The sequence below is a fragment of the Patiria miniata genome, unplaced genomic scaffold (assembly GCF_015706575.1).
Source record: "Patiria miniata isolate m_02_andy unplaced genomic scaffold, ASM1570657v1 HiC_scaffold_19, whole genome shotgun sequence".
In the NCBI taxonomy this organism is placed as follows: Eukaryota; Metazoa; Echinodermata; class Asteroidea; order Valvatida; family Asterinidae; genus Patiria; species Patiria miniata.
Window position 1 is genome coordinate 16,941,114 of NW_024037057.1, and position 23,346 is coordinate 16,964,459.

Consider the following 23,346-nt stretch of genomic DNA (forward strand, 5'->3'; position numbering starts at 1 on the left):
GACTATGAAATACTGAGTCACCGGTAGTAATGCGCATGCATACGTGAGGAATGTGAACGTTCAACCAATGAAACGTTAAAAGGCACCGGATTTCATGGACGTCCAAATTTCATGGGACACTGGAAAATTGTTTAAGATTTACCCATTCCTATTGGTTGAGAGCCCATTCACGTGGCCGGTCTTAAACGGATGATAAACACATTGCTATAGGTGGTCTTAAACACTTTTCCAGTGTCACATGAAACTTGGACTCCTAAATAATCTAGTGCATCTTAACGTTTTATTGGTTGAACGTTCACAATCCTGACGTAGGCATGCGCAATACTATCAGTGAGTCATACTTTTATAGTCGTAAATCATTGATCTCCATATACACAGACTGGATAGGACATCGCGTACGAACGTGCGTCCGCGCGCGCGTTTTTTGAAAAGGGTAAAGAACACGATTTCGCATTCGAGTTGTGTACACTTTCGAACGGAGGATTAAAAAATGAAGTTGGGTTTTCTTCGGTTTCTTTGTCATTTTTGAAAGAATGAAAGAAACAGATCTAAATTGATCAAAATCGACGAGGAGTATAGTCAAGGTGTGCGCAGCATTAGATTGCTGGAGTCGGGAAGTAAGGAGCGTTGAAGAATAGGACAATTATTCGCAAGTAAGTTGTTTTTTAACGAGGCCTATACAACATGGCATGGAGGAATATAAACATAGCAAATTATAATATCGTTAGTGTTGTCGCTCTGAGTTTGAGGGGATGGAGGCCTGTAGCTAGCGAGATATTCTGTTCAAATTCCATGCGATCTAGACCTGTCATGCTGTTCGCCGTCCATGTTTTTTTTAAGACATAGGCCTAAACGTGCATGACTGACCCGGCAATGGCAATGAACAAAAGTTGATTTGTTTAAAATAGTTTATTCGAATAACCTTTATAACTTTTATATGCAAAATCTGATTGAATTATGTCTGCCTTGGCTTTAGCTCTACTCAGTGAAGCGCTGGAACTTCGGTACCCTCCGAGCTACCTTGGCTTAACGCCTACTCCAGAAGTTGTGGAGTTCAACGCAAGTATTTTTATGAGCTTCCAAGATGACTGTCACATTTTGGACAGTTTGTATGGTGAAGAAAGCAATGAGTACTTTTACGGTTTGAAATAAGATTACTAGCTATAGCCATATACACCGCCATATTCGCTCACAAAAACGATTCCCATTACACTTACAAGTAATTATATTTATTTTCAGAAGTATAGCTAAACATTTAATTATAAACAAGACCGTGCGTAGCTTGAATTATTCTTTGACATAATAAGTATAGTAGTATTTTGGTTTGTGATTCATCTCCTTTCACACAATATCACAAGAGGTGAACGATGTCATTCCCTGATCAATCTAGGGACGGGAAGAAGTTTTTACTGATAACTTTGTAAAATTAAGGTTCGTTTACCTTTTAGATTGTAATTGATATATGTTCAGGTTTTTAAATAAATATATCAATCATTTGAATGAATATCCATACAATTTCTCGTGTGAGTGTTCAGTTAAAAAAATATGATGTCATTTTAGCATATTATTAATACAATTATTCATTTCGTTGATGGAGTAATTCAGTGTGCTCTAATGACCAATGTGCCAAAAATGAAATGGCAATTTACTTACAATCATTTTTGGGAGGAGGAGGGATTTAAATAAAAATAAGGGAAAAGGAAAGGGGGGGGGGTTCTTGAATTTCGAAAATGCATAATAAGAAAGTGTATATCAAGAAAGTGTGGAAAAGCTGTTTGGAGGGATTGAGGGTAACTCTTCATCGTTCAGTTATTTTTTTAAAGATTGTTTTGGAGGAACGCTTGAACTCCCTTCTGTAAGAAAAATTCCACACAATAGTCCATTTTCCAAAGTAAACAAGGTGAAAGCACAATGCGCGTTTACCCGTCTGACAGTAAACGCGCCGCCATTGTTCGGCCGCGCATTCGTGCACAAACACGGCGCGATGTCCTATCCAGTCTGTGTATATGGAGATCAATGTCGTAAATTAACAACGCAACGCCCCAGGTGCATTCTGCGCGACATCGCGCAGTACGCGCAACGCGCGCGTCAATCTCCATAACAAGGATTTGTTCACATCTCACTCGCCAGCTGGACACTCCATTATTTAGCTAGAGGGGTGTTTGAAAAAACATAAAGTGAGCTTGTTGAAAAAAAAAAAAAAAATCGGTTTTTTTTGCCGAAAAAAATTAGATTGTATAAAGCATGAAATCAAAACTGCTACGTCACGTACGTTTCAGCCGCTCATTTAGTTTGCGCGCACGCGCATTCAAAATATGAACCACTGATAATCAGCAAACATGGATGCCTGCAGTCGCAGTTGTTCGCTCGTACCCCCCGCCCTGCAAACAGGACGCTGGGATACTCTGATGAATTCGCGCTCTGATTGGTTGGATTTTGCGTGACCAGTGACCTGCGCGTCATCAAGGTCGTGACTCTGCAAGGTTTGAAACGGCCGTTAACACTGTTTCATTACTCTTTTATTCCAGTTTAGAGATGGTTTTGTTCTCGTTAAAAAGCGTAATAATGTAGGAAATTCTGTAAAACTTATCCGTGTTGTAAATTTACAATTTCCGTCACTCGCTCAGACTCCGTTTCGAATCACGAACGGTCGGATTGCATTATGCGACGCTGAAAATTTTGTTCACATGGTCCGCAATGAAACAGAAATCACATCCAGCATGGAATATGTGCAATTCTATGGGAAGTTTTCGTATAGCATTTGTGCACTTTGTCTAACTGCGGTTTTGAACAGCTGCAGCAAGATGCTTTATACATAGGTCATAGGCCATTTCCTTCACAAGATTCTGAGAAGCTCATCAGAGTATCCCAGCGTCCTGTTTGCAGGGCGGGGGGTACGAGCGAATCGCAGTTGGACCCATTGAAGTATCGGTCAACATCACGCTCGAAGAATTTTGATAAATTTTTCTTTCCACGTGGACAGGAATTTTAGGCAATCAAAGTCACTTTTGCAAACCTTAGTGCAAAAAAGCAGAGAGTATTTGATGCATTTTTTTTGTTTTTACTTGTCGTGTAGTACGAAAGTATTGGGTCACAAATTAAAAACAGGCGACAGTTTAGGGGAAAATTTTTCAGTTTTGTCGAGTAATTGTAAACTTGTCTTCACTGAAAAATGGTAAAGGATGCCACGGAAAGTGCGATGTATAAATATCATTTAAGTCGGAAACCGTTTCAATGAGAAAAGTAAGGTCTCACGTTATAGGTTTTTTTCGTTGAATGTAAGGTTAGTGTGCACGTACCTGTACACAGACCCTGGAACTGGCCCGTTAACATGGCTAGCCACGCGCCACGCGCCGCGGCGCTCCGTTTGTAATCTTTCGACGCGTTGGAAATGTATACATTTAACTGTTAAACGATTTACAACTGACTGGTTCCCGGCCCTGAAATGCAGTTTAGTACGATCACAGAGGGCACTGGGACTTGTGTATTTGTGCACGAAGCTTTCAAAATGGGTTTACTCGAAAAATGACGATTTTTATAAGCTACAGGTTTCCTTCTTACATCAAATCACCTGTAAAATGAAAATAATCTATCATCCTTTCCGATGGTACTACGGCTGATCTAAGGTAACCCGGGAAATTGTCCAAATGTCTAAACCAAACTCAAAAGCGAACGACGTTTTTCCTTTTCATTTGTACGTTTTTTGTCCATAATTATTATTATTTTTTTCTATATATTTGAAAAGGTTTTTAGCGCCGTTACCACACTGTAGAGACAATTTATAATCTTTGTTCACTTGGTCTACTGATAATTTTTGGTTTGAATCATCTTTTAAGTACGTTTGAGAAGGATACATTTTAAGACATGAAAACCAGACAATCGTTCAGTGCGTCGTCTGCTACCGCTGTTTGCAAGCCGACGACGCGGAGGAAACCATTGCGCATGCGTGAGAAGACGAACTAAATGCACGCACGGTCTATGGGGCTGAAACATACGTGACGTAGCCACTTCATTTTCATTCAAGTAATTTAAACCAGTGATATCCATCAAAGACGCTCCTGGTTCTGCAAGTCCTACGTGGAACTCATCTCTCCCTGGTCTAGGTTGACAATAGAAAAGCACTGACCATTGAAATGAGAGTTTCTTTGATTAACAGATGAAGTGTGAAGCCTTTTCTCCGATGTCTGGAGGGGGCACAATAAAAACCACAGGTCCATAGACAGACGTATTTTTTCATCTACCGACGCTACGGAGCGTTAATGATTTTCCCTGTGCGGGGTTTGACCTCGTGCATTATTCCATTACCAGGACACTGCCATAAAAAAATGGTCCTCCGATCATTTTACACCAAACCCTAAGCGTCTGGGGTTTTGTGCACAAACCTTATCAGTCGGCCTACTACCCATAAAAATGACGGCCCTTTTGCAAAGCTCGGCTTCGTTACCGCTTTGGCTTTAACATGATAAGCTCCTAATGTTCCGATCAAATAAAAAAAATCACTTTAAAAAAGAAGAAGGAATTTAGACCACGTCGAACTTTTGGAAAATCCCGGTAACCGTCGATAAATTCAAAATAGTATATGACACAACAAAGCTCGCCCCTCGTACAATCTGAGGGCATATTTGATGCACAAAATCGCCATTGAATAAAAAAATTGTTTAAATGCAAGCAATAAATATTAATTATCAACTTATTTTTCTTAATATTTTTAGTATGGCAGGTAAATAAAACCTATTTTACGCCTGGAAATACCCGAAGCTATCCGCAAGTATCGACGAACTGCATTCAGCAACTTCGGACACATTCGGAAACGAACCCCCTCCCACCAGCCAGTGGGGGGGGGGGGGGGGGGGGGGGGGGGGGGGGGGGGGGGGTAAAGAATGATCTTTTCCATTCAAATGCTCTTTTTTTCACCAGCGTAAACCCCCAATATTTGTAATACTTGTAAAGAGTGCCCTTCTTTTGTTAACAAGTCTGGTTTTTTTGGTCTGAATTAGTGCCCTTTGAAAAAAGAAGAAAAAAAGGCGTGCCCTGTTAGTGCCACTGGCAGTTACGGGTGCCTTAAAAAAAAATGAATTTTGCCCATTTATCGCCCTGAAAAGCGCCATATATTGATCGTTAGTGTGCAGAGTCGTCGGTTTTGAACAGCGCCCCCATCGACAGATGATACTAGCCCTCGTGTAATTTTGCAACGTCGCACACTTATGTCAAAATGCTCTTATTTTAACCATATAGTTAATTTCCTGGGCTGAAATTCGGACTTAACATCCCTTTTATAAACCTCTTCCATTTGCGACGAATCAACCCACCTTGGAAATTCCTAGTTTTTGGGTAAATCCATATATCTGTTTCGTGAAAGACTTGTGGGGTACCAAAACGGTACCCCGCAAGTCGGTGTGCATTCCTTGTGGGGTACCTCCCATTGTTCCGGTACCCCACAAGGCAGTGTTTGTACACGCACACACACCCACACCCACCCACATGTTTGTTTTACATGCTGTATGTGAAATTCCTTTGTTTTCGTGAACACAAAATAACTTTACTTAAACTGTGAAAACTCTTTCAACCCGAAATTGGTTTGTTAATTTCCTTGAATGTTTCTCTTCTTCTGCGACGCATAACCCTAACCCGAAAATGTCTCAATAAACATGTTTTTCAGAGAAGGCGAAACGTTATGTGGACACGGCTTAGTCCACATAACGTCAACACAACCTGCATTATGTGGACATCTTTTGTTCACATGTCCACATAGTGACTGTAAGACAATCTCACCCATACACACCCAGACTTACTGAAATTTGTGTTCTGGTGGAGTCACTTCTTTGTTATCGTGTAATAAAGTTTTCGAGTTTGAAAGTGTAGTTTCAAAATGCTCCTATTTTAACCACAATTAATTTCATGGGCTAAAATTCGGACTTAATATACTTTACATAAAAAAGTTCAATTTGCAAGGGATCAACACACCTTGGAAATTCCTAGTTTTTGAGTAAAATCCATATAATCTATTTCGTGAAAACCTTGTGTATTCACTTATGGTTGCAGACCAGTAAATCGGTCCGAAATTGCCTACGCCGGGCAAATCACGATTTGCATGCCCTCATAATCTTCAGTATTTTAGCATGCTGTGGGCCATGAACTTGAGGGTTTGTAATTAATATGGGTGGAAGCCGAGCACAGGACTGTGAGCTTGTAGTTCCGTTCAATTTGGATGAAACTGGGGCCCTTAAAGTGCTTTATTTTCCAATGGAGTGTAGGCATCGTTTTTCAAAATGGCGATGGGCTTCAGGACGATTTTCAGGGGTGATCATCTTCGGATGGAAATTTCTAGTAAAAGTCATCAGTTGACTCCCCAAAAATTGAAAAGAAATTGAAAAATGAAATGAAATCAGCTTTAATTTGATGTGTGACTCGAACACTTTGAAAAGTTGTAAGTATTTTTCCCGAATTTCTGAATTGGGAGCATTTACCATTGGGGTTTATGGAAGTTCATTTACTGGTCTGTAACCTATAATTTCAAAATGGCGCCTTCCATCGTTTGTTGTAAAATATGTGCGCACGCGTTTTACATTCCACGACAGTGTTTTTTTTTTTCAGGGGGGGGGGCGGGACCTGGGGGGGGGCAGCGTTTCAAAAGGGGTCACCAATGGCGGTTCCGCAACAAACGCGCCCAAAATCTGAATGGGGCCGATGGACCGTCGTCCGATCACAGCAATCTCGAGCGAACAAGGGGGGGGGGGGGTGATTTGAGGTTGGAAGGAGCAAAAACTAAATTATCTTCCATTGGGGGCGCCCTACAGCAAGGTAGCCGCAAACAGAGGGCTTGTTTTCAGGCCAGAAATCGCAGTCAGAGATTTTTTTCTCACATTGTTTTGATGAAATATGAGTCATCCATCCTTCCTCGTGCCGTACAAGTGGTTTGGGGAAATTAAAAAAACTTCGCTTCTTTATAATTTCAAAATGGCACCTTCCATCGTTTGTTGTCAAATGTGTGCGCACGCGCTTTACATTCCACGACAGTGGTTTTTTAAGGGGGCGGGACCTGGGGGGGGGGCAGCGTTTCAAAAAGTGTCACCAATGGCGGTTCCGCAACAAATGCGCCCAAAATCTGAACGGGGCCGATGGACCGTTGTCCGATCACAGCAATTTTGAGCAAACGGGGGGGGGGGGGGGGGGAATTTGGGGTTGGAAGGAGCAAAAACTAAATTAACTCCCGTTGGGGGCGCCCTACAGCAAGGTAGCCGCAAACAGAGGGCTTGTGTCGGAAGTATAAGTGCCCTTTTCAAGAAATGTTTACTCCCCAGATAAAAATGACATCAATACAGGCAATTGAGTCGGTTTACAAAACCCTGTTTGGGTTTTGTAAACTGACTCAATTGCCGGTAGTTATTTTTACTGGATACTGCATCAACTTCTTTGTTGCACTGTACACGCTTCGCCACACAGTCAAAAGTAAAGACTGCAACTCCAGTATATTTCCAAATAGGTTTTTTTTCCCGAACAGATTTGACACAAAGCAGGCGCATTCATCAAATACATACCGAGGTCAGTAATAACGCAGCCGTCCGTGACAGTTTACAAGCACTCAGTTCAGTTACAGTCGTAATAGCACAATGTTTAATGTGTACTGGAACAGTGCAGTTGTGCTTAACGCTAGCTGTGGCAACTTAACTCACAATTGCAATGCAGTACGACGACATACTGCGCCACATCGGCGCTTTTGGCAAGTATCAAAAAGTTTTGATTCTTGTTTTGGTTGCTTATAATATACCGACGGGATGTCAATTTCTGGTGCAGGTGTTTCTGGCTCCGGACACGGACCATTGGTGTGTGATCCAGGGCAGCCAACCTACCAACTGCAGTCAGCTCTTCGAGGCCGAGTGCCAGGAATTGCTGAAGAATTATGGTATCCCGTACGAACTGAGTCCTAATGGAAACAAGGTTTACTCATCATGCGAGCGGTATGTGATGGATGATGAAGACACCGGGAGTGGCTTGGGCCCGAATGCAACTGACGTGAGACCATGCGATGCTGGCTGGGACTTTGACCGATCGCGCTACAAGTCGACTATCATTGAGGATTACAGTCTGGTGTGTGACAGAGCGGATTATGCTGGTCTAGCACAGTCAGTGTGGTTTGTCGGATTGCTTGTCGGTTCCGTTGTCTGGGGTTGGTCCGGTGATTTGTTGGGAAGAAGGAAGACTTTCCTCATATGCCTCCTTCTAGTTACCGTCTCTTCCATAGGCACAGCTTTCATCCCCAACTTTCCAGCTTTCGTTGTATTGCGTGTCATCACGGCAGCATGTGTCTACGGATCCTTCCTTGTGACTTTCATCATTGCCTCTGAGATGGTGGAATCAAAGAAGCGAGTCTTCGTCGGTACTTTGTTTAATTTGTTCTTCAGCTTTGGCTTAATGCTTTTGTCCGTGATGGCGTTCTTACTACGAGAATGGCGTCACCTGCAATTGGCAATTTCACTTCAGTTTGTTTTCTTTTTGCCGTTGCTGTTACTTCTACCAGAGTCTCCTCGTTTGCTCATGTCAAAGGGCAAATTTGATGAAGCGATCGCCATTCTGACCAAAATCGCAAAAGTCAATGGAACCAAAGTTCCGGAGAATCCCTTTGATACGTCTGATGATGTAAAGCTATCTGTCCTAAACCAACGCTCGTCGGTCACACAGCTTGATCTGGTTCGCACACCTAACCTTCGCAGGATCACCCTCATCATGTGGTGTGATTGGTTTGTTGTTAATATGGTCTACTATGGATTGTCTTTGAGCACGTCTACCCTCGGTATAGATGACTACCTAGCTGCTTTTGTGGCAGGAGCCGTTGAAATACCAAGCCTGTTCTTCTCTTGGTATGTGATGGAACGCTTCGGAAGACGTTTGACCATGGTCGCATTGTACGTCGCCGGTGGAGTGGCCTGCCTGATCACAATCTTTCTTCCTCTTGGGGCAGCAAGAGCTGCAGTTGCAATGGTTGGCAAGTTTGCCATAACTGCCGTCTTCAACCACGTCTACATCTACGCTTGTGAGCTGTTCCCGACTGTCATCAGGAGTACGGGTATTGGGGCATGTTCCATGGTGGCTCGTGTTAGCGGCATTCTCTGTCCATTTATCGTGATCCTAGGCAAGCACTGGGTTCCTCTGCCACTCCTCGTCTTCGGTACTTGCTCTGTCATTGCCGGGATACTCTCGCTGATGCTCCCGGAAACTCTGGGGCGCAACTTACCTAATACTATCGCTGAAGGAGAACAATTTGGAAGTAAGTGCATGGACTTAAGTTAATAATCACTTTATTGACAGAGACTACTAACAAAGATATAGTAAATATCCTGTTGTCTGCTTTAGTAATTCATGGCGTTTTGTACGCCAGGAGGCGGCAACATGTTTTTGAGAGATCATGTTTTTGACATTCGAGCGCATTTTAATGGATTGGGGGGGGGGGGTAGTTGATACGAACATATTAAACAAGCATTTGAAGCCGGTGTCAAAGATTTGCACCTGACATACTGTACCAAACGCTTAGTTAAAGCCTAGTTTCAATATCGACGTAAGAAACGCAAAGGGCCCAATCTGCAACGCAGACATATGGAAACATTTCATCCGGAAGTGTCGCCGACAACCCAGACAGACGCAAACTATCTTGCAGACAATCGGCAAAGTTGAACCCGGTTCCGCTTAACTTCGATATGGAAACCAGGCTAAGATCGATTGTGAAATGGTAAGGAGCGATTACGCGCAGAGGTTGTTGACCATAGATATATAATAAAAAGACCAGATCAGCAGCGCGTGCATACGCCCCCATTCATTGTGCAATGAATATGCGCAATTTTTGTGGTCTCTCGTGAACGCGCAATTTTTTTTACATAAGTCATACTGTAACAGCTGAATGTATCTGTCCTCCAGAACGTAACCTATAGCTCAACGCGCGCGAAGTTAGAAATGCGCACCGAGTAGTGCCTCACGCTGCGCACACACGTTGGTGTGCCGCTTCCCGTTTCGCTTACAATGACTTTATTTTCTGCAAACTTATAAACCTGTACACCCGTACATTGTGCAGTCCACTTACTCGAGAGCAAATATTTTCAGTTAAATCGTTTGCAGGGGCACTGCTTCCTCAAATCTCCGAAGTTTTCATGCTTCTGTATTTACTGATCCTATTTCAAACATCTGGTTGAAAGGAAACAACCTAAATGTCAAACCGTTCCCGAGAAAAGACGAAATGCCCCAGCTTGTTTACATCGGACACTACGGAGTACGCATACGTATTTTCTGTCGTCTTCATTTTATTATTATTATTATTATAAATTTTTGACAGAAACATGGGTTGTGGAAAGACTGTACAGCCCATCTTGAACCACTTCCCGAATAAAATACTATCAAAACTTAAAAGTAATCAGTTAAAGATAAAAACTTAAAGTAATCATGTAAACTGTAAAACAAAAAGGATATTATTTTAAATTTAACGTATAAGAAGAAAAGAAAAAGTAAAATTAACATGATAAAATCTATGACCAACCAAAAAAAACTAAGAAAGATAAAATAGACGCGCAGACAAACATTAATAAAAATAAAATAATAAAACGTTAAAAATAAGTACATATAAATTTAAAAGTGGAAAAAACACCCTCAAACCAACTGGCCAACAAAAACAAAGGAGATAAAATAGAGATATTATCAAACAATTACACGCAAGAATAAATTGTTTAAACTAGTAAATATAACTCTGAAAGATAGGAACAAAATAACATTAAGCAATAATGGAAATGCACAATCAAACCAATTTACACACAACAGTGAAGCATTAAAAGAGTTAAAATGTAAAAAAAAAAAAAGTTGAAAATAGATATATATATTTAATAAAATATGTAAAGATATATTACGATAAACCTGCTTAATAAAAAACAAAAATTAAAAGATGCCATATTAAGCTAAAAGGTCAAGAAATCAAACAGGGAACTTTTGAACACATTCACAGATTAACTTTGGATGACGTGTTCAGGCAGACTTTTCCACTCATTTGCAGTACGTATAAAGAACGAATGTTTGAAACAATCAGTTCCGGTTATTTGGGTAAGTATCCCATAAGGCCATACAATAAACATGGCTGCCAACGTGACGCCTCAGGCCGTGTCCGAAACGGGCTTCCAGAGCTACGGCTATACGTCTATTGTCAGCGCGTCCCCGTGTTTTTTTCAATGGGCGTGGACCTAGACCTAGCTCTAGACAGTTGATTCGGATGCAGCCTGTGTCTGTCATAACAGGAGCCAGGCGCGAGTAAGCTGGGGGGAGTAATCGAACGCACTCATTGTGTGTGTCGCATAAATATTATACACAACAACAATGCACAAATGTGTTTTTTACACGTCCGCAAAAGGCGAACATTTTACGGCTGAAATCAAAACTAGCACGAACAGCCCGATTTTTGGGGGTCGCAAAAGTGCACCCCGAAATTCGTTCTCCACGAAATAACACAATTGTGATTCCGCTTTCGTGACGTGAAATAAACCACATTTGTGCATTGGTGCTCTATGTAATTTAATTTACGTGACAAACACAACGTGTATCGTGAGCAATGAATGAAAACATTAGGAAAAACGTATGCGTACTCCGTCGTGTCCGATGTAAACAACCGTTTTTTTCCCGTCTTATAGCCATTTTATAGCGAAACACTGTGTTCGCGTTGTCCCCTCGCTGTGCGTGAACCTGTTACCATGAATGCATCAAGTTTGGCAGAGTCGCCACGATTTCGGCAACGTATACAATTGGCACCCACAACATTTCTTAAATCACAAACATGGCACAGGCCTAGCCCACTCATTCTTTTGTTATAAATGTCCGTAACATCTTCGTTCTGCAGAGAGTTCCAGCTTCTTTTTCTGCGTCAATAGCGCCTGTCACAGCCAGGGAGTGAACACCGCCCAGCCTCCTGCAGACTTTGAGCTTCAATCCACGAACCTCTATGATGGCGTGCCGCAACCTTCAGGGGCTTACATGCCTCTTTCCAGTCGAGAGGAACCTCCCACAGCAGCAGTGAATATTTAGGCTTTATCACACTATCATGTCGCCTGCCAGTGTTGAACTATTGACGGGTCCATCTTTAGCTGACCCATGTCTCTAGCGTTCACACCTTTAGCCGTTTGTTTGGTGTTGGACGTACTTTTCGATCTTGCAAATTGCAAGAACCTAGCGTTTAAATCCTGTCCACGAACGTTGGATCATCATGCAGTCTTTGCGAGGTGGAACTGAGGCCGAAAACTCGTCATTTTGACATAACAAGGTCACTTTGATGTCTCAGTGAAACCATCAAAGACTTAGACGTAATCGAAATAGGTACTAGTTGTTCATTTACGTACCATATTCATTTACAACGCCGTTCAGATGTTTATTCATAAAACTAAAGCATGGTAGAGGGTAATTTTTTGGGTTTGTTTGGTGTTCTTTTCTGTACCTGTTATCTTATAAATATTGATTGCCAAAGAACAATAGGTAAGTTGGCAAACAGAGATATTTACTGCATGTTAATCCGTTCATCCACTTTGCTGCAAATTAGACTACATTGATCCCTTTCTAATAACTGTCTAAATCTCTGGATTGAGGTGTCCAAATGAGATGGGAAAACAGCACAGTGTTGAGAAATAATTTGTGAAGCGTATATAATTGATAGTTAAATAAAAAAGGAGGTTGTATATTTTATATATTTTTTTTCACTAAATGTATCATTTTTTGGATACACACTGTATGTATGTCATATTTTTTTGATGTCACAAGATTATGTCCAAATGCTTTGTGTTCACTAATTCACCTTATAGTAGAGTCTGTTTATATCGATGTTGATTCACACTGTGCATGTAGTAGTAATAGTTTTACAATGGTTATAATAGTTGCTTTAAAATCATGCATTAATCCCATTTACTTTTATTTTATTGCATTGTATTGTAAATTATTGTAATGTACATAGTACTTTGTAATGTATACAGGGCCAAGACCTGATCCATAACACAATTGGGGGAGGGGGTGGGGCAAAAATTTTTTTATTTTCTAAAAAGTGGGCACAAAAAATTCCCCTTACCCCAATTTAATATGAAAAGCAAGGGGAGGGGTTGCAAATGTATTTCTTCTGTTAAGTTTTTACGACATTCTAAACATAAAACGAGGTGTGTTTGTTTTCCCCCTGGATCCGCTGTTTTGCAGGGCCGGTTGAAAGAGTTTTAAACTGTTAGGGCATAAATGTATTAAATAGAAGTTAATGAACCGCTTCATTGCGTCCTATATAGGTAATCAGTATGATACAAAAAAGCAATTACATTTTGCATGAAACCATCAAATCACTACATTGTATAATAACATTTTTTTAAACAAGACGGCTTTTAAAAAGAATTTTGTTTAAATAACAACACGCAATATGGGAAAATACAACTTTTTGGGGGAATTAGAGCTTAACAGTCAAATTATATGCATTTGCATTAAAATTATTGAAAACGTGCCTTCAAGAGGAAAAATACTCTAAAACCAAATATAATGGTTTCAAACTGAGCAAGGTGTGCTGTGTTACCCCTTGACTAAATGTATTGCAACTTGCAATATGACCTATTTTCAAATTACAAACTCTTTCAACACTGGAATACATCGCTCCTCCAGATGATATGCTTTGTAACAGTTAGTCCTAATGATAATGATAAGATGATCGGACTATGTAGCAAACTGTCGTGCTCTTTGCACCTTTTAAAGTTAACGTGTTTTATGCCTTTTTGCTGTTTATAGTTTGGTGAGGGATATTTCCTTGTGTTTTATATAAATGCTTACTTACCCTACAATCAAAAGTAGAAATCATTACTGAGGAGGCACCACGCTCACGTGAAGGTGGTCGCTCGCAATAAATAATACCACTTTTCAGGTATTTTGGGGGTCGAACAATCTGAATCTGATGTTATTTTAACGATTTGAGGCAACACAGACGCCCAAAGGGACCGCCATATTGGCAAAATCCAAAATGGCCGCCACACACCGCAGTTAACAACTAAACTAGCTAGAATCATAAGTAATACAACTTTGTAGGGGTTTTCGGTGTCAACGAATCTGAAACTGAGGTTATTTTAATGATTTCATGCAAGACGGATGCCCAAGGGGGCCGCCATATGGAACAATTCAGGCCGCCAGCCAAGTTAGAGGTCAGTCACAGTTAAAAACTAAACGAGCTAGAAGCATTAATAATACCATTTTACGGGGGTTTTCAGGGTCGGAGAATCTGAATATATTGCTTTATTAAAGATTGTATGTCATATTTTGTCCTAAAGGTCATTAGGGATTAACTTATCAATAAAGATTATTGTTTGAACTATTTTTATTTAAATATTTGGAGATGATATCTGCAGTGACAAAATGCTAATGCCGCTGTGTGCGTTTGAATGGAGCTGTTTATTTACAATATGCACATGTACCAGTGATTGATATTACCACCTTTACGTTCTGGCTCGCCCTCTATGATGCCCGGCCAGAAATGAGTACTCCACTGGTCATCACTACCGTCCAATTATGCACATGTCTCCATAATTTGTAGAGGACAGAAGTGCACGAGAATGGCGCATGCCACTGAAGCATCATTGAGAGTGTGGTCCATAGTGGTTGCCATGTACTGGTACCATCTTTGTGCCAGCCCCACTCGATGAAGTCAGGAATTTCCTGCTGGACCGAGGTGGCCTGTAGTAGCGGTTGCTTTACATGTTCAAACAGCACGGCAGTAGCTGGTATGCTGAAGAAGTAGTGAAGAAGCGATGTCTGGCCCATTTTGACACCTGCAGCTGCACCACTCCGCTCTCCATGAGTATGGCGAAGCAAGACGTGTCGCACCATGTTAGGCTTTGGAAGAGGGGTGGTGCCGGGGACTTTGTCAGACCGAGATAGTAAATGCTATGGACTAGTATGTTACTGTACTTTTCACCACTTCCGAAGTCCATTAAGAGCTCCAATAGGCCAAAGATCTCCAAAACAAGCTTGAAATGATCTCGAAAGTGATCGCAGTGACTCGACTCTCAATTTTTCAGGCTCAGTGGGTCGCATAACGAATTACTCCAGTGTGCCCATTACATTCTTACAATGCTCTGAGTAGGCGGTCTGCATGACCAGGTAAAGTGACGTGAGAGAGACTTAATGCGCGTACCTCGTGCCGCTGATGTGATGCTCATTGAGTTCAGACTGTGAGCGAATGTCAGGACCTCAGCCTTAGAAAGGACAGTGGCCCTCCCAGAGTGAGGCAGGTGCTTCCCTATCACATTGATAAATCTTGTCTTAAATGTTCAGCACGCTGTACGCCAATCATAGGTACAAACTTGTCTTCTCCTCAAAAAAAAAATCGGTGGTATTGACTTTTGAGAGCAGTTTGATGATATCATACAGTACGTGACTGGTCCAAACACGCTGGTCTGGCCTGGGTTGAGGAATTCAGTGCCCTGCATCGTGTAGTTCCATCGCGTGTTTGAACATTGAAGATGTGGATGCGGCCTTGTCTAGGAATAGGGCATAGATCCCGATTTCGGCATGGGGCTTTGCCGACTCGTTTGCTAGCACTGATTTCATTGTATCCCAACCAGGCGATGATATCACAATCTGCAAACTTGCCTTGCTTCAGCAAGCTGGTACATGTGCCATCCAAGCCTCATCCTTTCTTGACCTTGTGAACTCGCACATCAAGCAATGGCCTAACTTTGCTTGCCAAGTCTGGGTGCAAAGACGTGAGTTCAATTGGGGGAGGGGGGAGGAGGCTGGACCCTGAAAACCCATTAAAGGTGGTATTACTTAGGATTTTAGCTCGTTATTTGTTCAACTGTGATATATTTGGCGGCCATTTTGGATTTTGCCAATATGGCGATCCCTTGGGGCGTCTGTCTTGACTTAAATCGTTAAAATAACATCAAATTCAGATTGTTCGACCCCGAAAATACCTGAAAAGTGGTATTATTTATGATTCTAGCTCGTTTAGTTCGATTGACCTCTGACCCGGATGGCAGCCATATTGGATTTTGCCAATATATATATTATTTATGATTCTAGCTCGTTTAGTTCGATTGACCTCTGACCCGGATGGCAGCCATATTGGATTTTGCCAATATGGCGGCCCCGTGGGGCGCCCGTCTTGGCGCCCGTCAAAAATCGAAATAGTATGGTATGGACGACATCTGTGCCAAGTTTGGTGCTTTTGGAAGAATCTGAACCAAACAATCCCTAAGACTCCCGACTATTTCTGTGAGTGTGCTAATTCTCGAGTGTAATTCAACACGAATCTAAAACAGTTTCTTTGTTTTTTAATTTGTATGCAAGAGCAAAAAAGCCTATGGAAAATCCGGTCCCTTACTATTTAATGTCATGCGTTCTAGGTACGTGTATATCCGTAAAGAAACTTCAGAAACTAAGGTACTCGGGCAAGATCCGAACCCACGACCTCCCCTTGAGGAAATGTGCTCTGATTAGTGAAGGAATTTGTTCTGAAACTCTTACTTTTTTGTTGTATTTTGTATCTATATTTAGGTTTGTAACTGACTATCGTCTGTGCTGTTTCTTCGGGTCAGAACTACCAAAAAGTGCAAGGAGTGGTTTGAGATTCCCGAACTCTTTGTCTATCGGCTGGTACCCAACTACGTCTTGAAGGTCTTCATGTGGATCTTGGGTACCAGCGCAGTAGTTGGCAATGGCTTCGTCATGGTTTGGAGGTGTCGGGGGGAGACAGGAAACCGTGCTCGTGGGATGATTAATTCCTCATTGGTGTTCAATCTGGCTGGTACTGATGCTCTGATGGGCTTGTACATGTTAATCACAGCGGGGGCTGATGCGTATTACGAGACCCATTACTTTGAGGTGTCTGGCGAATGGCGAACCAGCGCCGCGTGTAAAGCAGCAGGGTTCACCTTCATCATGGCCAACGAAGCGTCTGTGTTTTTCTTAGTCCTCATCAGCGGGGCGAGATTCATGTTCATCGTCTACCCATTTTTCTCCTATCACCCGTCTGACTCTCAAGGGGGCTAAGATTGTTGTGGGCTTCGTCTGGCTCCTGACGGTCATTCTTGCCGTGATATCCACAGTTCTGGCTTCGGATGAGGCGTCCAAGGCTTATGGTCTCTCAGATGTTTGCATTGGTCTGCTGCTGACGACCAAAGTTACAGGTTCTGAGGTGAAGAAAGACGTCGTTAATGTTGGAGGAATCGGTGAAGTGCATGTCCTACGCCAGACCGGTACCATCCAGCCAGTCCGCTACCTGGGTCTTTTCTATCGTTCTGTTCCTGGGTGTCAATCTGTTTAGTTTCTGACTCATTCTGGCCTGCTACGTCGCCATCTTCGTCAAATTCAAAGTGACAGCTAGACGAGTTCGCAGCCGCAGTGCGCGAGATGAAAGCGAGGTTCGGATGGCCGTCAAAATGGCGGCCATTGTCTTCTTGACGGATTTCCTGTGTTGGATCCCTGTCATTATCATGGGAATTCTCTTCCAGGCTGGCGTTGTTGAGAACAATCCTGAGGTCTTTGTCTGGAGCGTTGTCTTCATCTTCCCATCAACTCCTCCATCAATCCTTATCTCTACACATTCCTGGATGTTTGCCTAAAAAACAACGCAAAAAAACATCGCAAAAGAAGGAAGAAATTCCAGTCGAGGCCACGCCCTCACCATAAATACCTCTATGGCTGATGAATGAATACTAAATGATGAAAAATGCTAAACTGCGGGCTCTAAATATTGCATTTTTTTATATCACCAATAAGAGGTCAAACAAACAAACAAAACAAGCATCTTACATAAAGGGTCCTTGATTTTGTTGTTAAATTTCGATTTCATAATATAAGATGCCCTTAACTTTGTTTTTAATGAAAATGACGTACATGGAATAAGAACTGAATTAAAATATCATGTTTGTTTTTACTTGATTATTGAAAACGTTTAGCTAAAAGATCAATGAGCGTTATCGTCCTTTTTAGAAACTATTTCAATGGAAGTGTTCAGATTTATTACATGCATTGTCTTCCATTAAGACTCATTTAAGAGAGAACTACAGGGTGTCTCAAAAAAAGGTAACCCTACTTGAAAGGGTTATTATGGCCAGACTATTTGTCTACAAGCAAAAAGCATGGTATCATCTTAAAGCTGAAGCTGTGCGCTTTTCAATGATACCTTTGGTTACATTCCAGAGTCACGCATCACGGAGCACCATTGTCTTGAAGTTGTGGCGCAAAATGCAGTTGGTTCACTTTTGAACCCATGTCATTCTAGCCTTTAGACAGTGTGTTAACCTCAGGTTGTCACGATGGTTCAGCTAACAGCAGAGCAGAGAATCTCTGTGGTCAAGAAATTACATGGACCCATAAGTTTGCAGGCTACACAGCACAGGATGCCTTTGGAGAAGCATTCCTAGACTGAGAACCACCAGCAAAGAAAACAATCTGGGCCAATGTGAGAAAGTAGGAGGCACATGGAACCAGCCTCAACCACAACAAAGGACGTTTAGGAAGGCCAAGTACAGCGAGATCTCAGGAAAACATCGCTCCGTACGACAGCGGAGGGAGGGTCTTGGCCAATGTGAGAAAACCAGAAACTTTTGCTGCTGTTAAGTGTTTTACCTATGATCATGAATAAAACCATGAATAAAATCCATGAATAAAAAACATGAATAAAAAACATGAATGTTTGTTCATCAGGAAAGTGAACCGACTGCATTTTTGCACCACAACTTCAAAGACAATGGTGCTCCATGATGCGTGACTCTAGAAATTAACCCAAGGTAGCATTGAAAAGTGCACAGCTTCAGCTTTAAGATGATACCATGCTTCTTGCTTGTAAACAAATAGTCTGGCCATAGTAACCCTTTCAAGTAGGGTTACCCTTTCAAGTAGGGTTACCTTTTTTGATACACTTACTCATACATCATTTCTTTTTACATTTTGGTAGAGTTAAGTGGGATTTAAAGTATTATGGAGATTAGCAACCTCAGTATTTTAATCAGGAATTAGACAGTGCAGAAACGTCTATTAATTTGATGTATGAATGTTTTTTAGACCTGTATGCTTTATAAAAGTGTTTTAATTTTCGCATTTAAGAGAATGTTCTTCCTTTTTTATTGTTTTGTTAAAGTTTATTTGGATTTAATGTATCATGCATATTAGCTAGCTTAGTATTTTAATAAGTTATAAGTTCAGAAACTTTTAACTTGATTATCTATTTGATATATTGTATTAAGGCAGACGCAAAATATCGCTTTCGTTGATTTCTGGCAGATAAAGCCGGATTTGTAATCAAAATCACGGAAATAAAAGCATTAATTGGCGCTAAAATATCATGGTCATTGTCATAGCCCGGCAATGTCATAATCATAACATTAACAACGACGAGCGGTGCCGAATTCGCCCGAAGCAACGCGAAAGGTTTGAGCCGCTATTAGAAGCCTGCCGAAGCCTCGGCGTTCCAAATAAGCGTTTGGTTGCTGTTGGGCTTGGCGCGGAGCCATAGAGCAAAATTAATTAATTTGATATAGCTCTGTGGCGGAGCCGCATGAAGACAAAGCCTCGTACGTAACTTGGAGCTGAAGCCAAGCCGCAGCCGAAGCCGAAGCAAAATGTTTGGTAAACGACCTATGTGTCTGTACTGTGCATCGGGCTCTCGAAAGTTCCATATAGACGCGCCCTGGGAGCACCCTCTCCTGTGACGTCACACATCGTGAACGTTGGCGCACTTGATGTAACGTTGGAGACGCACGCGTCACGAAACAACACATGGGTTGTGCGCGTTGTGTGCGATGAGTATACAGTAGCGATCCTCTTTTCTTGAACGCACGTACGTCTGTCGACATTGTTGCTCGCTACAAAACTTCGTCGACGTTTGTTTTCTTTCCTCTACTTCGCAAGTTCGACAACGTATACTCTCATCATCGACCTCAGCCTAAGATTACTATGCTGACGGTTCGTACTCCGGACCCGTGGATCGTCATGTTCCACGTGATGTCTTCATTCATGATGCTGGATCCGATGGAGACTTACTTCAACCAATCTCGGCTGGTACAAGCCATGAACGTCTTCGGCAAAAAGCAAGTATCCAGTGATTTGGATAAATACTTGACAGAAGGTGCTATCATGTATCTTTGTCCTGGCAACGCAGAAGTATTGAAAGTATTTTACATAAAGTCAAAGAAAACTGCAATTGCCACCATTGGCGCTCAAAACATAAACTTTTTTTCTAAAAAAATATTTGAAATGGTTCATAAGCTCATAACAGACACACATTTTATGTATGTTAATGTAGGCTAACGATTCCATATAATCATGCTAGTTTAAGTATAAGCCAAATATCAAGCCAAGTTTGTCAAGGCTGCAAGCTTTTACGGATTTGAAGTTTTTTCATTGTGTCGGGTTTTTTTTGTCCCAAACGGCGAGCATTGAGCTCCCCTAATCCCTGCTCGGCACAAACCGGCGGTAACGCCCCAACCGAGCAGGGACCCGTCACCACCCAACGGGAGCCGCAGCTCGCTGAGTCCCCGGAGGAAGCCCGAAGTGTTCTCCTCCTGGAGGACAAGCTGAAGGCGACGAAGCGAAGACTGGAACAGGCCCTGGAGCAAGAGGCCCGAGCCAAGGACTACAAGACCAGACTTGTGAGGCACCGACGCAGCTTGGAGGAGCAGCGGATCAGCAGCAGGCGGGAAGTTGAGGACCTGCCGGTCGTCCTCAGGCGCTTCCGTCTCAGGCACCAGGAGGAGATGACGGCTCTGTGGGAGATTGCGGAGTGGACTCGGCAGGAGTGCAGTCGGATGAGGGACAAGGTGAACCGCCTGAGAGAGCGAGTCGTGAAGATGAAGAAACAACATGAGAAATGGATAGCAGGTACATGTATCATCTGCATCAAGTGCTATGTAATGTTACACCTTTGCATTCGCACAAAAAAAAAATATGAAAGCCATGACAGATGTTCAGGAATGTTTCGGGTATTTTTTTTTTTTTTAGTTTTCATTTCATTCTATTTTATTATTATTTTTTTTTTGGGGGGGGGGGGCTCTCACACAAAATACTGGACTCGGTAGAAATGAAAACAAAACAACACCTACTGGGCGAATCTCGGTCAAGTGCTTGAAGCCTTTGGTCTTAGTTAAGGATGACTTCTTTACTGCGCCCCCCCCCCCTCGCCACGAAAAAAACGACAGTCATGTATGAACTTGTCCTGTCCATACCAATACCAAGTAACTTGCGAATGAACGAAGAGGCTCGAATACCTGTATCTTATTTATATATATATATATATATATATATATATTTCAGATCACGACATCGAAAACCTAAAACCTGAAGACCTGGCGTGTGCGCTGAAATGCTCGAAGCAAAGGGAGAAGGCACTGGACCAACAACGACGCCACTTGGAGCTCCAGCAATCCCACGCCGCCTTCATGAATCAACAGCTGCAAGTCAGGAACAACCTGCAAGAACGCACACATCAGCTCAAACAGCGGCTGTCGCAGACCAAGAAGGAGTACCGACAGAAAGAGAGGGCCAATCACGTGATAGATGGTCACCTGACCAAGCTCAGGGGCGACCTGGCCTGCCTCCAACAAGATCTGGTTCTGCGCCCGCAGCTCGAAGTCATGCAGGAAAAGTGCCGCCGATGCATCGCGTTTGTAAAACTGCTGGGAAAAATCTTCGTACTGGAGGTCATCTGTGGACTATGCATATACTTCGCATTGTTCTCTTTGCTTTAAGAAGCAATCCAAGAAATTTAACTCAACTGAAACAATTCAGATATCCGAGAGCAGTGCAACTTTAAGGAATATCTTAATTTCAATAATCGTTTCAAGGCAGCCGAAATTTTGACCACATAAAACGTAACAATATTTCAATTGGAAACAACTTTGGGGAGGGGGCAATTATAAGTTCATCAAAACACAACTCTGTAAGTCTGACAACGTATAACTTATTTAACAAAATGAAATTTAGACAGGATATAATATCACTCTATGCACGTAATCCTCTTTGGATCCACACACTATTCTTTATTGCGATACATCGTTAACGGTAGCTAACTCCATTTTAGAACTCGGTTAAAATCATCTCGTTTATCTTTTACCGCATCAAATTCAGAAGAAGAAAAAATCAACATTGACTATCAGCACTGCCGCAAAATGGAGATTAACTCCAATTTGTTCTTCTTTATAAACAAACAAAAATACCAAAAAGACAATAAAATGCCGGAAAATACAGACAAAAATCATCTTGAACACTTATTGGATGTCTGCGTGGTATTCTCATTTTTCATTTTGTGACCTTATAACCTGATGAATATTAACGTGTCTGAGTTTGTTTGATGTTTTCGTTTCTCTTCGACATGAGTGATTTACAATTCGTTCGCTTTACTGGTTTTACATTTTGCTTCATTTTATGAGGGTTAAAACGGGCCCGCCAATCTTGTGAAATGAACAACTCGGGAGCGTTTTGCACGTGTAACTTAGTTTGATCGAATTACATTAAAGGAATGCTATCATTTCTTTCTCGCGCCATACCAATGTTTTTTTCCCCGTAAATTTTAATTTTCGTCGATGTTCACTGTCTGTTTAACCCAACTTTCATTTCAGTACCCCTCAGTCAGGACAATAAAAGGAAACAAATAGACTGTTTTCTTTTCATTGGGACGAGAATAATACGGAGCCATCAGGTATCTTGAAAGAACGGAACCATCAGGTATCCTTTAACTAATTGATACATTTTTAAACCATTTATATTTCCAGCAAGCTGGCACCGTACGCAAAAACACAATGCACAAGGACGAGCTCATCATAAACTATTCATCTAAAGATGAAAAAAGGTGGACAAATCAATCAGAACGATCTTTTCCATTATGATCTGGGTGATATCAAAAGTATATTGCGGTCAATTGCCTCTTCGTAACAGGTGACGTTAATTAGACTCCGCTCAAAGGGCTTTGTGTGTGGGATAAATTTTTTCCCATCACTGATTGTCGTAACAATTAGTCTCAAAAAGCTGATTGACGTGTAGGATGGTACCATTTTCAAACGGGGGAATAACTTGTTGGTCATATGAGGGGGAGTATAAAAAAGGCAGCCCATTTATTGGCAAGCAAGACTTCATTTAAGGAATGTATTTAAGAAATAAAAAATAACTAAAGGCACTGAAAGGAAAACATCTAATACTTATACATCCCTGAGCAAGTAACTTGGTTTGTTCATTCCTTAAAATCACTCACCAGTGACGATTAAGGCCTATTTTTTTTTTTTTACACTTTTCAACAAAAATGTGACCTAATATGATATTGATGCTCTGAAAAACTTTCAGATTTCTGATTCAATCGCTTAATTATTGTGAAGGATCATC

The 23,346-nt window shown here is 41.7% G+C and overlaps 2 protein-coding genes and 1 pseudogene across 2 annotated transcripts; all 3 read left to right on the forward strand.

Annotated features, from left to right (window-relative positions):
• The first annotated feature begins 7,524 nt into the window (after window positions 1-7,524).
• Window positions 7,525-14,341, forward strand: LOC119725933 (organic cation transporter protein-like). Its single transcript, XM_038197550.1, has 2 exons — window positions 7,525-9,265; window positions 11,864-14,341. The coding sequence occupies exons 1-2, from the start codon at window positions 7,681-7,683 to the stop codon at window positions 12,046-12,048; spliced, it is 1,770 nt and encodes a 589-aa protein (XP_038053478.1). The 5' UTR covers window positions 7,525-7,680; the 3' UTR covers window positions 12,049-14,341.
• Window positions 14,342-16,095: 1,754 nt separating this feature from the next.
• On the forward strand, window positions 16,096-18,740 carry LOC119725934 (annotated as a pseudogene).
• An 896-nt stretch (window positions 18,741-19,636) lies between these two features.
• On the forward strand, window positions 19,637-22,260 carry LOC119725937. Its single transcript, XM_038197554.1, has 2 exons — window positions 19,637-20,853; window positions 21,286-22,260. Exons 1-2 carry the CDS (start codon window positions 20,730-20,732, stop codon window positions 21,717-21,719), a joined length of 558 nt encoding a protein of 185 aa, XP_038053482.1. The 5' UTR covers window positions 19,637-20,729; the 3' UTR covers window positions 21,720-22,260.
• Window positions 22,261-23,346: the final 1,086 nt, after the last annotated feature.

Coding starts and splice junctions, on each gene's coding strand:
- LOC119725933 (XM_038197550.1), top strand. CDS start 7,681: ATGCAGTACGACGACATACTGCGCCACATCGGCGCTTTTGGCAAGTAT. Junction 9,266..11,863: donor TGAAGGAGAACAATTTGGAA/GTAAGTGCATGG, acceptor TTCGTTCTGCAG/AGAGTTCCAGCTTCTTTTTC.
- LOC119725937 (XM_038197554.1), top strand. CDS start 20,730: ATGACGGCTCTGTGGGAGATTGCGGAGTGGACTCGGCAGGAGTGCAGT. Junction 20,854..21,285: donor ACATGAGAAATGGATAGCAG/GTACATGTATCA, acceptor TATATATTTCAG/ATCACGACATCGAAAACCTA.